This window comes from Pyricularia oryzae, chromosome 2 (assembly GCF_000002495.2).
Source record: "Pyricularia oryzae 70-15 chromosome 2, whole genome shotgun sequence".
NCBI classification, from domain to species: Eukaryota; Fungi; Ascomycota; class Sordariomycetes; order Magnaporthales; family Pyriculariaceae; genus Pyricularia; species Pyricularia oryzae.
In genome coordinates, this window is record NC_017850.1 from 1,432,988 (window position 1) to 1,449,191 (window position 16,204).

Genomic DNA, 16,204 nt, shown 5'->3' on the forward strand with positions numbered 1-16,204 from the left:
TAGGTAGAGTTGTCATCTTCAGCATCTTCAGCAGCAATCTGGTTGGCTGTCAAGTTTCAATTCACTGAAAATATACGGTAGCAATTAATTAGGCATGTACCTGCCCTACCTACCTTGGGTACTATATGTGATATATCTGCTCCCAAGTAAATGTCACAGTGCCTACTAGGTACCTAGGTAGGTAAGTAGGGTGGGTGGTAGGTAGGAAAGCACATGTTTTCCTTGCATAACAGCAAGCTTGGTTCACTTCAGGTGAAAGAAGGTTTCCAGTTATGCGCAGGAGCGATCGGACGAAGAGGGGACGGACTTGAGCTGAATCGAATGGAGGACAAACGGCCACCAGCAACTGACTTGACATTTTCGGATGACGCCAGAGGCTGACAGTCAACGGAACGGAACGTTGGGTGAAGAACAAGAAATGAAGAAGAAAAAAAATGGAAGAGAAAATCAGCATGCTGATCACTCCACGGTACCGTACGGAACCTTCGGAACTGCCGTGGTATTGATCCCCTCACTGATAGCTTGCCAAGACTGCAAGCCTCTGAGCCGCGCGTTCGAGCTCAGGAGGTTCCTTTTCCCAATCAACTGGTCACTAGCTCTTTCAGGTCACGCACGGTGGGGCGGGAGGAGCTGCCTGCCTTTCGACGGACAACAAGCGTTAGGAACGACAAACGAACTCTGCAGGCTTGGCCAAGAGAACACGAAGGTTTGTTTTAGAGGTTGTTACGAAAGACTTCGTAAAGTTGCGCAAGGCCCCCCCATGTGGGGAATTGAACAGGGACAAAGCTCGATTTGAAAACCCCATCCACCTTGCTACTACGGTATAAGTAATGATCAATAGTTGCATTATTAGTGACTGGACAAACAACATACCTCACCGAGGTAGTAATTATGTGTTGGGCGGCTGGGCTCACGACGATTCGCGATCGATCGATTGATTTGGATCTGTTGACAATGCCCATGTGGGAAGGGCGGATCGCTCGTAATTCTGAAGGGAAGCGATAGGTGCTGGACAGCTAGAATATAAGCGCCGTCCTGGACAGGGCTGGTGGAATGGACTTGTTTGATTTGCTACGGTATTAAATCCTAGTTCTGTTCGTACATCAACGACCCATAGCAGTAGCAGGACCGGGATGCCGGCGAATCTCTCTGCCCAGTCAAGTCAGTCAAGCCTACCTACTAGTAATGCCTCGCTTGCCTCGTTACAAAGCAAAGGCCCTGCAGTCTACCTAGGTGGGAAGTTTGCGGCTACTGTGAGAATGTTTGGATTGGTTCAAATACTAGACTGGTACCTAGGTAAGGTAGGTGGTGGGTTCCGCAGGTCAGTCAGTCGGTACAAAGTACTTGGCTCGCATTAAAGTTTGATGTGGGGGAGACATGATGATTTTTTCCAATAACTGCAGTGCAATCAAGGAATCTAGAGCGCGTCTAGCCTAGATTGGGATGGATCGAACAAATGCAGCCAGCACCCAAGCACACAGCGAACACCATCCCACCCATGACCGTGTTCTTTTTTGTACCTACAGGCAGGCATGGTGATCTACAAATACTAGTTCTAGGTTATCTTTGCCATTCAGAACATTGCTTAGCATGCAGATGACAGCAAAAACAAAATAGTCGGAGCTACAATACCACATTCCAATTGAACAAAGATAACAAACACCGCATCTCCCTGGATTGAGGCGAATTTTGCTTCCGCGACGACCTGACCGTTCGCCCTAGTTCGATGGATCCAGGGTCCAATAATACAAACCCCAGTTTGCCCAGCCACAATTCCTCAGGTGGTAAGCGGGCGGTCTGCCATGATGTAATCTAGAACACTCACTCCCTGGTGGGCGGTAGTCGCGCGCCTCCTCCAAGACCCAAGACCCGAGCTCGGTCGGTGAGGTCATAAACGGGTGGACACTCACCTAGACTTGATTGCTTTTGGCGTGGCAGCAAAACCCAAGTCTATCCAAGCTGTTTAGTCTCAGTACATACAAGTAAGATGGCTGGATCATTATCATCATCATTCTCATCATGACAGAGACAAGTCCATCCGCCAGGGGCTTGGCTGCCAATATTGCATGCGCCAGCGCTGCACAGGGAGAGTGAGCACAGTAGCTCCGTCCACCTTATGCAACTTGATTACAACACTGTTGTCATTCCCGCCCTATCCGGACTAACCTTGGAAGGTGGGTGGAGGATGAAGGTACCTCGTGACTTTGCTCGCTCGTTGTCAAAAAAGACAGGTGGTAAGCGCGGATGGACAACTCGCGTAGGTAGGTTGACAGGCGAACGTACCCGTGGGCGAGTGAGCGGGAACAAACCTAATTAGGTGCATAAGTAAAAGAAAAAGAAAATAAGAAAAAAAGTAAAATCAAAAGTACAACGAATGCATACCATACCTGCACCTAGGTACATTAGGTACGTAGTAGATTTTATCCCTGAGGTTAAACCAACCACCCCAACTGGGCGTTCCTTGAGCGCCATCCAACTTGGGGCCTGGCAGGGTTGTGGAGGTCTGGGATGGGACGATGTAAAAAGCCGATAGATAGCATGGAAAGCCCGCGTTACAATTACAAAAAGTGGAAGATGCAGCATCCATCCTCCACTTTGTGCCAGCCAGCGTATGTAACCGGACGGGCGCTTGTTCAGTTCACGAGAAGCTGCGACCCGCCCACATCGGGTTTTGTTTGACGAGCGACTGGGCTACGACATGCGCGAGGCTTTTTCACCCTCTTCCTCCTCGCGTCCCCTGGCTGATTTTCTGGCGGATCCAGTAAAGTGTCCCTGCCCTCCTGCCGCTCTCGCCGTCGTATTCTATTCTTATTGCGACCCTCGAACCAGCTCATAGCAGTTTCACATGGCGACCTGAGACTACTGACTACCTACAGCACGAACTTTTTTCTTTTTCTTCCCAAATAAATTCCTGGTTTCCCGCCGCCGACCAACTGCGGACTGACTTGCCGGTTTAAACTAACAAAAAAAGATCCGTCCAAACTGTACTGGATCGATTGGACTAGTTGGCGCCCGCACCACCTTTGTCAAGAAACCAAACCAACACAAAAAATAGCCACGGACAAGCTCAGCTCAGCTTTCATAGGCCGGCCTGTAGGTCGGTCGGGGGTTGCACAAATCAACTCGGTGGACTGGGAATTTGGGATTGGACCTGGACCCAGGAGAACAAAGACCCAGACCATCAGAGAAGCTGAGACCAGCTGGACGCACGAAGAGGGAGCCACAAAGAACGTAAATCACCATCAGGGGCAATTTCGCAGCCATGGCCCGGAACAGAGGTAAGACCTCAATTTTAGCTGTCCCCAGCCCTTACTTCATACATGCCTGCCCGCCCATCTATTCAACCTTTAGGCACACGAAGCTATGCCTCCGCACCTCATTTGCCGCAAAGCAGCACCGTCCCTTAAATTCAAGCGCTATTACGTCGAACCCCTCCGCCAGATCGGCAACACTCCTAATAAACTCATATATCGATCCCCTGGCATGCCGACACATCCCACTTTACTCCGTCCGACCCCATGCATGAGCTGACCACGGGATTTTTATTTCCGTCTCGACAGTTCTTTCTTTTGTGTCCCAGTTCTCTGCTGCGGGTAGGGACCACAACAACAGAACCCCGACACCTACTTCCAACTCGCCTCCCAGGAGCAACGGCACAATCCCGTTTCCGCCTCTGCAGACTTCACTCGGCCACAGTCACGAAACCACAAACTCGGTCTTCTCTCCAACCCCATCCTCGCCGACTCGACCCGACTTTACCGCCTCGCCTGTAGCCGCGTCCCTGAACGGTGATTCACCCCCTGACTCGAGCCCACGCACAGGAAGGCAAAGAGCAAATTCCAGACCTCTTTCCATGGTGCAAACGTATACGCCGCCAGTCATGGATGTCAACGAGGATACGATTCCCGAATTGCAACCAATCTTTACCTTTCTCAACAATCACTCAAACAAGCTATATCAGGAGGGGTACTTCCTGAAGCTGGACGACCAGAATTCTCGTACGTTGCTTCCGAGCTTGACAATCAGAGGTTCATTTGCTAACTTGACTCGCAGAGGGTCGACCGAACCCAGATCGAACATGGACCGAATGCTTTGCACAACTCGTGGGCACCGTCCTCTCTCTGTGGGATGCGGCGGAGCTAGATGCTGCCGGTGAACATGGGGAGGTTCTCCCAAAGTTTATCAACTTGACAGACGCTTCGATCAAGATGGTAAGCGCACGCGACTTTTTTTTTTGCTCCGGAAGCCGGCGGGGTTGTTGCTAACAAGAATGTTCCAGATTGAATCTCTACCCACCAGGTCCAACGACGAACAACCCCTTCAAAACATTCTGAGCATATCAACTGCAGGTCGCAACCGTTATCTATTGCACTTCAACTCGCATCATTCTCTGATCCAATGGACCGCCGGCATCCGTCTCGCCATGTTTGAGCACACGACGCTTCAGGAGGCGTATACTGGTGCGCTGATAGCTGGCAAGGGCAAGACCTTGAACAACATTGGTGTGGTAATGGAGCGATCCAGGCTCAAGACCGAAGATTGGGTCCGTGTTCGTTTTGGGGCTGGTGTGCCCTGGAGGAGATGCTGGTGTGTAATCACACCGCCGGATGAGAAGGAATATCAGAAGCAACAGAAGGAACTGAAGAAGCGTTCACCGTACGATCGATCACCGGTTCCTCTCTTGAAGGGCGATATCAAATTCTACGACACCAGAAAGGAAGGGAAGAAGCAGAAGAAGGCGAAACCGATTGCTTCGATATCAGACGCAAATGCGGCGTATGCAATATACCCACAGGCCAAATCCCTTATCGATGCATCGACTCTTCTCAAGATCGAGGGCAACATTACCATTCACTCAGACCCGCCATCGTCTACGGAAGGCTTCGTTTTCATCATGCCCGAGTCGCATCCCGGCGTTAGTGGCTTCGAGATGCTCCTTAGGTATCTTTTCCCAACATGGGACACATTTGGTCTCTACGGCCGTCCAGGACGCCTTATTGCAAGCGTTCTAGATCAGCGATCCCTCATGTTCGGCATGCCCAAACACAAAAAGTACGGGTATTTGGAGATCCTAGATGTCACAAGCCTAATACTTTCGGATGGTAGTGGTTCCTGGTCAGAGAAGGAATGGAGACGGCGTCTGAAGGAGCTCACCGCAGCAAGAATGACCGCTATGGACGAAGATATGAAGGCAAATGGACATAGTCGCAGTGCAAGCCGGCGGAGTGCCAGGCTTAGCATTGGGCCCGGGTCGAGTGTCAGTCATGGAAGACCTCGAGTGAATTTTGCTGACGAGTCGGATACGAGGCGAACATCGCGGTCTATGACGGTCTCGGAAAGGCCCAGTCATCGTAACGATTCTGCGCCGCCGGCGGCAGAGAGACAGCGTGTGCCGTCGCCTCCGACCAAAAATGGCCACAGCCGAAATGTTTCTGATACACGCTTAGAGACCCAGTTTGAACAGATGCCGTACCGCCACACGCCAGGTTTCGACAGCCCTGTTTCCGTAGCGTCTCCCTCGCCCATGAATGGGGGACCACAGGCGCGTGGTTTCGTTAACGACTTGGCTTCTACGCCTGAGCGCCTTAGCTCGGAAGATGAGCTTCCACCAAACCCACCGCCTCGAGACTTTGGAAACATGGAGCGCATGCAGACGCCAGAGCCTGTTCATCCTCCACCAGCGTTTTCGCACGCCCCGTCGTCGCGGCCAGCAGGAAAGCCCTATCACTCACCCGAGCTTCGCAGAGCCAACAGCCGTCTATCCAGCACAACTCTGGCGCAACTTGCCAATGCTGGTGGCGTCAAGCCCGAGTCCTACAAGGATGAATTCGGAAGAACAAGCAGCGAGTCTAGCTCGGGGTCACGACCTGTACAAGGGGACCCAAGAAGCCAAGCGGTACATGCACACGTCAACTCTCTAGGGATCACAGCTAATTCTAACCGATCTCGTGAAGCTATAAATCAATCGAGTGACAGATCTACCCCTACCCCCCCTGGGCAGCCTCCGGGCCCGGCAACGCCGCGGGACCCCGGTTCCCAGCTGCACAAGTCACCACTGAACCAGGCAATGGTGCCGCCGTCACCGCAAGAGATGGAGTCCCAGAGATCACATCCCCGCTATGAATCACGAACAGGCAGTATCCCATCGTCTGGCCCTGTCCATAGGAAACCCTTACCCCAGCAGGCACATCATGCACTTGCACAGATTACCCGTCAAGACACCCAGCGTAGTGAAACTAGCAACTATGACGACGAGGACTCCACTACTGGGAGCCACGACTACGCGAGCACCACATCAGCCGAAAGTGTCAAGTCTGTCGAACGACCACGCATGGGCGTTCTCAAAACTGTAGGTGCTGAGCAACAGGCCCAGCTAACAAACGCCGAGAAGAGTTATGACATACCGCAAATCGACTTTGGGCCGACCATCAACTATGCATCTACCCCTACGCCTCGAAGCAAGACACCTACGCCATTGTCTAACAATGAGTCACATGGGTCCCGCGCGCGTTCACCCAACATCAGCCTCTCACCCAGCCCTGGGCAGACTCATCATCGTCAGGGCTCAAGCGACACATTGCGGAAGATGGCATGGCAGCCAGGCGCGATTGCTGGCAGCTCAGATCGTCCTGGTGCACTCACCCCGGAACAGTATGTCCAGCAGAAAGCGGCAGCGGCATCAGCCACGCCTTTGTACGCACATTCCCGTTCGCCTTCCAGTAATACGCTCACCGCCATGCGAAACAACACTCCAACCCCGCCCTTGCACAAACGGAGCTCCAGTTATGATATGCTGCGCCTTAGAGAGGGCCATTCGAGGTCTAATTCGGCCGACCTGCTGAGGCCCGGCTCCCAAGGTGCCCTTACAACTCTTGGCTATGGGTCTGGAGACGTGCCGGCTCGCATGTCCCCACGCGAGCAGGAACATATCGCCCGAGGGAGTGGTGGGCACCCAGTATCCATGGCTACAAACAATGGATCGATGCAGCCTGGCGGTCTCGTGGGCGTAATTCAGGCGAGGGAGAGAGAAAAGGCAGAGATAAAACAAGGTGTCAGCTCAGCTTTGGCCTATGAGGCTAAGAATCGGCAAGAACGTGAGATGCGGCAGCAACAACAGCAACAGCTACAGTACACGTCCCAAGCAGCTTATGGTGCACATTCTCAACCAGGCTTTGCTGGAGGTGTGCCCTCAATGTACAGTGGCCACGTTGTCCAACCTGCTTCACACTGGGGCGGCCCGGCGGCAATCCCACGTGGTGAAATGGGTTATGTCGACGTATATGGTCAACCTGAGCTTCAACCATCACCGCAATTCCATAGCCATATGCAAGGCTCACCAGCATCACAATACCGTCCTGCGAGCTTCTCCAGACCTTGGCCGCGTCAAGGTCAAGCGCAGGGGGTGTCACCAGGAGGCTACGCAACGCCTCCCGCTGGACCACACCCTTCGCGAGGCCGATCAGAAGCCATGGGTAACATGGGACGTGAGGCTCAGTCTCACCGAGGTCAGGCGTTCTAGAGGATGGCGACCCCGATTCTGAAGCGACTGCGAATGTGGAAACGGTCCAGCACGACATATGCGCGTTTCAGGTATAAATCTCAATGAACTTTTGGGATTTGACCATCGTTTGGTATGCACGCGTCTTAATGATAGGGTTTTGATTTTGATTTTTCTATCTTTGGTCCGGGAGGAGTTACTGAGGTCCTGAGACTACCTTGATGCCGAAACGATCGCTACGATATACATCTACTGTCTTTTCTTATTTAGCATGCATTTGTTTACAGAACATACACTGGCTAGGTTGGTAATGGTTGGCTTGGGGTTCATGTTGCACATCATCAAAATTGGCTTAAATCTATTCTAAGAAGTTGAGACTAGGTTAACTAGGTCATATAGTTGGCGAATACTTAGGATGACGTTGTGGGGTAGCTTGTCTGGCAATCGCATGACGATTATAACAACGGCAAGCAGTGCGCGTGAGACTTCTGTGATATGTGTTCATCGGAATCAACCGGTTTCTTTGACCCAAGACACAATTTTAACCAGGTCTAGACGAGTTAGGAAGGCGAATTGTGTAGGTAATAGTCAAGGTTGGCGTGACCAACAATAGTAGTGACTTGGCAGTTGGGACTTGTATCCTTGTACGTGGGGTTTTTTTACTGTATTTTTTTTTTTCCTTCGTTAGTCTATCAGCTGGTCAGATAAGGCTGCATGTTTCCTGCATATACACTCCGTAAGCTCAACAGTTTGTTTCCCCCCCAATCTCCGGTATTGGTCGTTGGCAGCCAGGCATCGCTGGAAACTTTCCGGCCCACCTTAAACGTTGCAATTCATTGCTTCTGGCGACAAAATACAAAAAAGTTTGGCGTCGTCAGGCCACCTTCATTGAGCGAGCCACGCGTTTTTACCCGATCGCACGCACGGAATCCGGGACCTCTGTTGACACCACCGCCGTCGACGGCGCCACAAGTTTGTTTGGTTTTGATGCTGCATCTTTGCAACCAAACCACCGTACCGGTCGCATCGACAGGTTTCCCGCCTCGGTCGTGGGGATGAGGAGGCTTCCTCGCTACCCCTCGTCGCTCTGCTCTTCGCTACCAATCTACACGCCGCGCCGGGCCAACCCCGCCGCCGCCGCCACCCACCTGCCGCGGTACCCATTGGGCCCGCAGTCGGCGACATGCCTCTGGTTCTCGGCCTGCGATGAGCGCCGCTCGTCGTCCAATGCCTCACCCCCCGAGACGCGACGACGACGCGGCCAGACCCTCCCGTTCCGCTTCGAGACTGGCATCGCCCTCTTTGCAAAACGCACCCCGCGCCCGTTCCCCCCGCCGTTCCTCTCCCCGCCGTCGGGCTCCTTCAGCGACCCTCTGAGCACCCACCACCGGAGCCGCGACCGGCGCAGCGCCTACGTCAACGGCGAGCTGATCCGCGGTCGCACCAACGGCGACGACGCAGTGCTGGCCAGCGACAGCTTCATCTGTGCCAACGACGGCGTCGGCGCCTGGTCCGCGCGGCCGCGCGGCCACTCGGGCCTCTGGGCGAGGCTGATACTGCACTTTTGGGCGCAGGCGGTGGACGGGGTCGGTAGCAGCGAGTCGTCGTCGACGGGCGGCGACAGAGCCGGCGGCCGCCCGGACCCCGTCGCGGACCTGCAGAGGGCGTTTGAGCAGACGCAGGAGGCGACGAGCCCGCCAAACGACTGGCAGGGCACGACGACGGTCGCGGGGGCGCAAATCTTCTACCGTGAACCCAACGGTGGAAGCAACGGTGCGGAAGACGGCTCTCCTTCACCCGTCCCGGTACTGTACGTGACCAATCTGGGCGACTCACAGATCATGGTGATCCGGCCCAGCACGCGCGAGATTGTGTTCAAGACGACGGAGCAGTGGCACTGGTTCGACTGCCCGCGGCAGCTGGGCACAAACAGCCCCGACACGCCCGCCAAGAACGCGGTTCTCGACGTCGTGGATATACAGGAGGGGGACGTCGTCATCGCCATGTCGGACGGCGTCATCGACAACCTCTGGCCGCATGAGATTGTGGAGTGCGTGTGCGACTCGGTGAGAAAGTGGGAGTCGGGGACCGTCCCGGCCGACTACAGCGCCCGCGACGACGATGGCGCGGATCTGCAAGAATTCGACGCGGATGGCGACAGGACCGGTGGTGCTAACGGGGGCATGCAGCTGGTCGCCGATGAGCTAATGGAGGCGGCTAGGATCATTGCGGTGGATCCCTTTGCGGAGAGTCCTTATATGGAACATGCGATAGAAGAAGGGTTGCCAAGCGAAGGAGGTGAGTTTCTTTTTTTTATCCGTCCTTGCGATGCATACTCGTGCCAGCTATGGTTTGTGCTAACCCGACTTGTCAATCTCCTTTGTAGGTAAATTGGACGACATCAGCGTAGTTGCGGCTCTTTGCCGCAGGACCATCAAGTAGGAAATAGAATGTGACTTTCTCGCTGGCCCTTTGGGTCATGTGCAGGAAGAGAGAATTGAGGGTTAACATTTGGATCATGGAGCATTGTCACGATATAAACGGCATGGCAGGGGCGTTGATTGTTTTACTTCATTTCTTTTCGGCCCATTTCGGCCAGTCAAATACACAGGCTATTATTGCAATAGCTATGTTTAAGAGGGCCGTTTGGTTTTCACTGTTGATAGACGATTTATGAGAGTAAATGTGCATAATTCTTACCGTCTTTGTTTTTAACTCCAACGTGCTGTAGCGCTGCTTGAGTAAGTACCTAAGTACCTAGACTTGCTAGGCTAGGTGGTTTACTACCTGGGTATGGTATGTTAACAGTCGTTGGCTTTTCTCGTTGTCATGGCCCTCGCATTCACAGTGGGTCAATTAACATGTAGCGGGGCAATTCGTCAACGCTCGTTTCTTATCGTCGCTCCGATAAGAGCAACGCAGTGGAATTTTTTATTTTTTTTCCGTCGACGATGGCGACCGGGCGACCAAGGTACGATCGGCCTGACGCGCGCCCCAATCATCCAGGGTGCTCAACTTTCCTATTTGACCGAATTCAACAACCACTCCGAGCGAAAACTGGGAGGATTTCAAGATGAGGGCGAAACGGTGGGTAATCCTAGCACGCAAAAGCTTACTGTGACTTTCTGGGTCGACATTGCATGCTGAGAACGTCATGAATCTGCAGATCCAAGCAATATCGCAAGCTCATGAAGGAGTATTGCCGCGTGTGGAACTTTGTAAGCTTGTTCCTCGCCATTTCGGCAAAATCGCAAGGCACATCCGACTAGAATACTAACCGAATGCTTTGGCAATGTACAGAGGGAACCATACCAGGTGTTGGTGGACGCCGACATCGTCAAAGATGCCAGCCGCTTCAAAATGGACCTCGTTCCGGCACTCGAGAGGACGTTGCATGGAAAGGTCAAGCCTAGTAAGCTCTAACATTCTGCCGCCCTGCATTGAAACTAGCCGGGCTCCCGCTAATCTTGACATACATTGCAGTGATCACACAATGCTCCATGTCCGTATATATCGTCTAGCACTTCCTCAACTCTCGATCCAATACGAGGCGCCAAGGCTCCGAGGCAATGTTAGCTAACAACTTAATGCAACAGGCGGCATCTCTATGCACTACAGGGAACAGAGCCTTCAATAAAGGGCGTAATCGACTACGCAAAGGAAACGTTTGAACGACGACGATGCGGTCACCACCCGGACGAAACCGATGCGCTGTCAACGTTGGAGTGCATGTCATCATTCATCACCGATTCCGGCAAGAGCGCGCGCAACCGTTACGTAGTTGCAAGCCAGGACGACAATGTGCGGAGGTATATGAGGGGCATCAAGGGTGTGCCGTTGATATACATCTCGAGGAGCGTCATGATCTTGGAGCCCATGGCAGACTCGAGTGCAGCCGTCGTGGCCAAGGAGGAGCGAGCCAAATTCAGGTCAGGGATCCAATCCCTAGCCTCTACCGGGTCCAAGAGAAAGCGAGGTGATGACGACGGTGGCGCCAGCGGTGACCATAGCGACAGCGACGATGATGAATCAGAAGGAGATGAGGATGATGAAGAAGACGGCAGGAATGGGACTGCCGACGGCACGTCGCCGGCAAAGAAGAAAAAGAAGAATTATGGACCCAAGGGGCCCAATCCATTGGCGGCTAAGAAAAAGAAGAAGAAACCCCAACCAGGGAGTGGCACAAAGCCCAAGGAGGCTGATTCAAGCGCATCGTCAGAGCAGCCAGCCAAGAAAAAGCGGAAGCGAAGACCGAAAAAATCGACTGCGGCCCCGGCTGACGTTCCTGGAACGTCTGCCAGCGCCCCAGGGGCGGCGGAAGCGGTATCAGCAGAGGATTAGATTGAAGATGGCGGAAGCTTTGACACGAACTAGAATGTCGCCCGTCTGCTATCGTCGAAAGATTCGGTCCTTGGATATTTTACCTACTCTGGCGTTTTGCCATTATGCTGACCCCTCCCTTGAAATCGTGCATAAACTTCCAGAAGCCATCCCCCGGATCGATCTGATGCAAGACGACACAGGGACATCAGATTGCCTGGGCGTCAGGAACCAAAGACTGCTGATCGCGTTACTAATGGGGACGATCGCCAAGCGTTCTGCTCATGGCGGTAATGCGAACTACTTGTCACAACCTAAAAAATAATTCAACACGGCGAGGTTGTGGTTTGAGGTGAAGTTCACGGCTGGTGCATTTTATGTCAGGGAGAACATGAGGTGAAGCGTTCCTAAAATCTGTGCACAAAAGCCCGTAACCCTGATGCGCTTGTCAAAAAAGGGACACGGACGGTGCCAATCAATGGATTCGACGGACTTGGCCTCGGCTCGCTGTATCCGACGCAACGAAGGCGCACTAGCAAATAGCTAGCAAATAGTTGAGACGATGTATGAAGGGACCTCTCTCTTGGGAGGGAGATTGTCGAGTCTAGGTGGACGGATAGGTTGGGGTTTTTGGGACACGTCTCTTCTCATAAAACGCAGGTTATGCGTTTGTTTGTACAACGGCGATTGGGATGGTCTAGACCACTACTACAAAGTAGGGAAAAACATATGCTCTAGCAAGAAACTAGAACTAATATCTAATACCTCCCTGCCCAGAACAGTCAGTGCCTAGGTCTAGATTTCTATCTGGTCAGAAAGAAATACAGGGGTATCCGATCATCGTCTCTTGTTTATGCGTCTGAGGTAATTACCCGATGATGCAAGAACTCACGTCGGGAAATTGACGAAGGGCTTTTTTGCTGGCCTCCCATGTCTTAGGGGTACTATGTACCAAACAAGGGCTGTACTTTTGTTTTGTTTCGCATATCAGACGAGAAAGATAGCTTTACCCCAAACTTTCAAGGGGGGGTAGTGCAAAATAAACCTGAGTAAGATAGCATTAAAAAAAAAGTTAAGGTAAAGAAATGAGGGCTGGTTTGATGTACAGAGCCGAGCGTCGATCTTTCCTGGCGTCTGAACAACAGAAAAAAAAGGCATGAGGGGAACCTGGGGCTGGACAGGTAAAAACTGGCATTCGGTGTGGGTACCTGCCACGGTACTTCTCTTTTCCTAATGGGACTTCCGGGGAACAGAGACTCGAAACAGCCGGGGCAGGGCAAGACCGGGTTGGGAGCTCCATGATGGAGGGGTCCATCTCTTCCTTTTATCTCATCGAACGAAAGAAAGTGTGTTAACTTGTATCGCTTCCAGAGCTGAATCCAGGCAAGTGGGATTTTTTTGTTTTCCGTCCCACAGTCAAACACAGCCGCAAAAGCTTTTTTGTCTGTGGTAAATTGTTCTGGGGTCGTTTATGGTATCGACGATCCATGGGGATAGTCAGGTTCAGGGTCAAAGACATGCCTGGCTAGACCCCTTCTCAAAACATTCGCAATGATCACGTCAAGGGAATTTACTCGACACCAACTGGTACGGCATCATGCCTGGTATAGCTACGTACCCTAGTCAGATATGCGTGCTGCGATTGTGCTTGTTGATTCTCGATTACTTGACTTATACCTACCCAGCACCTTACTCCAGACCAAGGAAATTATGCGCGCCGCGCTTGGTTTGAGTTCAGGGGTTGCAGAGGCGATCCGACCGCCCAGGATCATAGCTGCACCAAACTCACAGATTGCTCTGTTCACAAAGAGTACCAAACCATGGAAAGAACTTTTTTTCTCAATTCTTGCTCAAGTTGCTGCCGGTTTTATGTGGCACGGGGAATATCAAACAAAAAAGAAGCCTTTTTCCCGATAGGAAAAGGAGAAACCCAAGGAAATAAACCACCCTCTCTGCCAATTGCACTGTCCACTTGCCAACGCTGTGATATCCTTAGTGCCAAAAATAATCAATCCATGATGCAATCCGTATCCGGTCCAAAAAGAATGCCATTCGGCAAAACGAGTGTACAAAAAAAAAGTAAGTTGTAACGAAGTGAAGGTTAAGAAGGGTCGTGGTGACGACAACGAAGAAAAAGGGCATTCAACCCTAATGTCGAGAAGAGAAGGTAAAAGGACGCCAAATAGCCAAATATATACAGAATTTGCGGCTGTGTCCTCTGAAATTGATGAGAATTTCTTAGATCCACATCGGCCTCGAGGGCTTCTCCTCGCCGAAAAACGCCTTGTAGAGGTCTTGTACGTCGGAGAGGTAGTCCTGCGGGCTGAGCTTCTTGTAACCTTGGCGCAAGATCTCACGCTCCTCCTGTTGGCTGACGAGGTGCGACTCCCTGGAGCCGTACTCTTCTGCAAGCTCCGAGACCTGGGCCAGCTCGTGGCCGAACGGGTGCGCAGCAGCAGATGGCTCCCGCCTGTGCGAAACGGGTGCCATGGGAGGGGTTGACAGAGGCGTTGTCTGATTGGCTAGAGAAACTGGCGGTGGTGCCTTGGCGTACGAGGTCGACGTGTGAGAGGCCACGCTGGTGTTTGTTGAGGTCGAAGAAGAGCGCGAGAAGCTGAAGCTTGCTTTGGAGGAGAGTGACCTTGATGACTGCTCCGACATGCGCGAGTTTGACCTTTGTCGCGTCAGAACCTCTTGCGAGTGCTTCTTGGTGTGAGAAGGCGCCCTCTGGGGAATCGCTGGCGCGTCACCAGAAGACGAAGGTCCGGCAATCGCTTGGCCTGGGGCGGTGAAGTAACAAGAGAGGTGGTTCGGTTCAAGCTCCGGCTCTCCAGTTCTCTTCTTGGGGTGAGGAGAATCAGGGCTCGTCGGGGGAGTGCTGGCGATGCTTGGTGCGCTGTCGGAATCGTCGTCGGATCTGGTCGTCGAAGAGCTCGGTGATGTAGCCTTGGGGTAAATGTCCGGAGCGTTATAGGAGAGCATGTTTGTTGTTGATACCAGCTCGACGGGGGCTGAGATTTTGTTCCTGATCGAGTTGAGCGGCTTTGGTGTCTTACCCGACTTGCTGGTGGTGTTGCTACGGGAGACCAGACCTTCTGCCGCATCGCGGAGGTCGAGGCTTTGCTTCACCCTGCGGGTGGTAAAAGCCCTTGTGATGGACATGTTGTAGTTTTTTTTTCGGTGAGAACAGATTCAATCGGTGTAATTTCCTTTTGTTGGGGGTGGAAGACCGCAGGTTTTTGTTTGTCTAGTTGGGTGTCAGGTGAGGTTCTTGTCGCTTGGTCGATTGTTTTGATTTGTTGGTGGTTTTTTTTTAATCTTAGACGAGTTTTTATTTTGTTGTTGGGCGAAATGAATGTCAAAGTCAAAGCCGCATGCAGATGCAGTCAAAGTCTACCTAGTGCAGGCTCCCGCTGCGCGTGCGTGCGTGCGTCTCAAAGTGAAGTGCACAACCTGGAAGAGTTGACGGCCAAAACGATTCACATCTGTCTGTGTGTCACGCCGCCGGATAGCTCATATGATACTCGAACTCTTCGGGCGGGCCGGGTTGCGGTCTCAGTTTTGGCTCACAGCACTGTCCGAGTGTCTGTCAACCGGTCCCTGGTGGTTCGTCGTCGGGAGTAGTAGCGTGGTGATAGGTTGGATTTTGGCGAATGTAGTTAAAAACGATCGCGACCTGCTTCGTCTGTGTGGCAGAGTCAAGATATTTGATCTGCTGTGTGTGCGAGGGGCCTTGATGGTATACAACACACTCAGGGTAGAATGAAACTGAATCAAAGACAAGAGGAGAGAAAAACGGTCGCCGGTCGATCTGGTCTTTGTAAAGGAATGACGTTCGTGGCGAAGCAGGAGTCAACCGAAAAGCAACCGCGAAGCTGAGAAACTTGGGGTGGGAGTTGAGTCCAGGGCCTTTGTGCGACAAAGCAGTTTCTTCTTTCCCCGTAGACAGTGTGGCTCTCGATCCGTGTTTCGTCTGTAGATGCGCGTGCTTCACTCTTCCCCTTCAGGGCTTCTTTGTTTGTTTATGTAGGAAACTACCTGGCCTCCAAATCTTTTATTTTCGTTAGGAATGAATGAGAACGGTTGCCGTGCCGAATTGCGACAATTTCCAATTTGGGCAAAAGTTATTTTGTTGAAGAAAATAGAGGCTTCGAGCTTAATTTAATGGGGGTTTGTGTGGAAACACTTGCGAAAGGAAACAAATGAGGGAGAACAAAAATCTCCAACAGAAAGGAGCTGTTAAGAAGAGAATCCAAGATGTTTTTAGTGTCGTGAATCACCCGACTACGCCGGGAAGACAACGACAGTTGTTGACAAAGGAACTAAAACTCAAAGAGAGATAGACGGTTGAGGTTGACGACGGTTCGGATTGGAAGGCGAGAGGGG

At 52.3% G+C, this 16,204-nt stretch overlaps 5 protein-coding genes across 5 annotated transcripts; 3 read left to right on the forward strand and 2 right to left on the reverse strand.

The window, feature by feature from the left end:
- Window positions 1-1,668: 1,668 nt before the first annotated feature.
- Window positions 1,669-2,671, reverse strand: MGG_15573 (uncharacterized protein). The gene is made up of 2 exons (XM_003713685.1): window positions 2,383-2,671; window positions 1,669-2,309 (listed from the first exon to the last, which is right to left on the reverse strand). The coding sequence occupies exons 1-2, from the start codon at window positions 2,585-2,587 to the stop codon at window positions 2,128-2,130; spliced, it is 387 nt and encodes a 128-aa protein (XP_003713733.1). The 5' UTR covers window positions 2,588-2,671; the 3' UTR covers window positions 1,669-2,127.
- Window positions 2,620-8,006, forward strand: MGG_14746 (PH domain-containing protein). The gene is made up of 4 exons (XM_003713686.1): window positions 2,620-3,278; window positions 3,561-3,998; window positions 4,054-4,211; window positions 4,280-8,006. The coding sequence occupies exons 1-4, from the start codon at window positions 3,263-3,265 to the stop codon at window positions 7,517-7,519; spliced, it is 3,852 nt and encodes a 1,283-aa protein (XP_003713734.1). The 5' UTR covers window positions 2,620-3,262; the 3' UTR covers window positions 7,520-8,006.
- Window positions 8,007-8,161: 155 nt separating this feature from the next.
- MGG_14747 (uncharacterized protein) lies at window positions 8,162-10,200 on the forward strand. The gene is made up of 2 exons (XM_003713687.1): window positions 8,162-9,796; window positions 9,885-10,200. The coding sequence occupies exons 1-2, from the start codon at window positions 8,554-8,556 to the stop codon at window positions 9,938-9,940; spliced, it is 1,299 nt and encodes a 432-aa protein (XP_003713735.1). The 5' UTR covers window positions 8,162-8,553; the 3' UTR covers window positions 9,941-10,200.
- A 227-nt stretch (window positions 10,201-10,427) lies between these two features.
- On the forward strand, window positions 10,428-12,780 carry MGG_14748 (uncharacterized protein). Its single transcript, XM_003713688.1, has 5 exons — window positions 10,428-10,585; window positions 10,665-10,716; window positions 10,799-10,910; window positions 10,982-11,000; window positions 11,095-12,780. The coding sequence occupies exons 1-5, from the start codon at window positions 10,572-10,574 to the stop codon at window positions 11,837-11,839; spliced, it is 942 nt and encodes a 313-aa protein (XP_003713736.1). The 5' UTR covers window positions 10,428-10,571; the 3' UTR covers window positions 11,840-12,780.
- An 899-nt stretch (window positions 12,781-13,679) lies between these two features.
- Window positions 13,680-16,177, reverse strand: MGG_04793 (uncharacterized protein). Its single transcript, XM_003713689.1, has one exon. It carries the CDS (start codon window positions 14,978-14,980, stop codon window positions 14,057-14,059), a length of 924 nt encoding a protein of 307 aa, XP_003713737.1. The 5' UTR covers window positions 14,981-16,177; the 3' UTR covers window positions 13,680-14,056.
- Window positions 16,178-16,204: the final 27 nt, after the last annotated feature.

Excerpts from the sequence above, each read along its gene's own strand:
- MGG_14748 (XM_003713688.1), top strand. Across the intron at positions 10,717-10,798 it reads ATTGCCGCGTGTGGAACTTT|AGGGAACCATACCAGGTGTT; the intron begins GTAAGCTTGTTC and ends GGCAATGTACAG.
- MGG_15573 (XM_003713685.1), bottom strand. The coding sequence starts at position 2,587 with ATGGATGCTGCATCTTCCACTTTTTGTAATTGTAACGCGGGCTTTCCA. Across the intron at positions 2,310-2,382 it reads TGTACCTAGGTGCAGGTATG|GTTTGTTCCCGCTCACTCGC; the intron begins GTATGCATTCGT and ends GCACCTAATTAG.
- MGG_14746 (XM_003713686.1), top strand. Across the intron at positions 3,999-4,053 it reads GCTGGACGACCAGAATTCTC|AGGGTCGACCGAACCCAGAT; the intron begins GTACGTTGCTTC and ends CTTGACTCGCAG. Across the intron at positions 4,212-4,279 it reads CAGACGCTTCGATCAAGATG|ATTGAATCTCTACCCACCAG; the intron begins GTAAGCGCACGC and ends AGAATGTTCCAG.
- MGG_04793 (XM_003713689.1), bottom strand. The coding sequence starts at position 14,980 with ATGTCCATCACAAGGGCTTTTACCACCCGCAGGGTGAAGCAAAGCCTC.
- MGG_14747 (XM_003713687.1), top strand. The coding sequence starts at position 8,554 with ATGAGGAGGCTTCCTCGCTACCCCTCGTCGCTCTGCTCTTCGCTACCA. Across the intron at positions 9,797-9,884 it reads AGGGTTGCCAAGCGAAGGAG|GTAAATTGGACGACATCAGC; the intron begins GTGAGTTTCTTT and ends TCTCCTTTGTAG.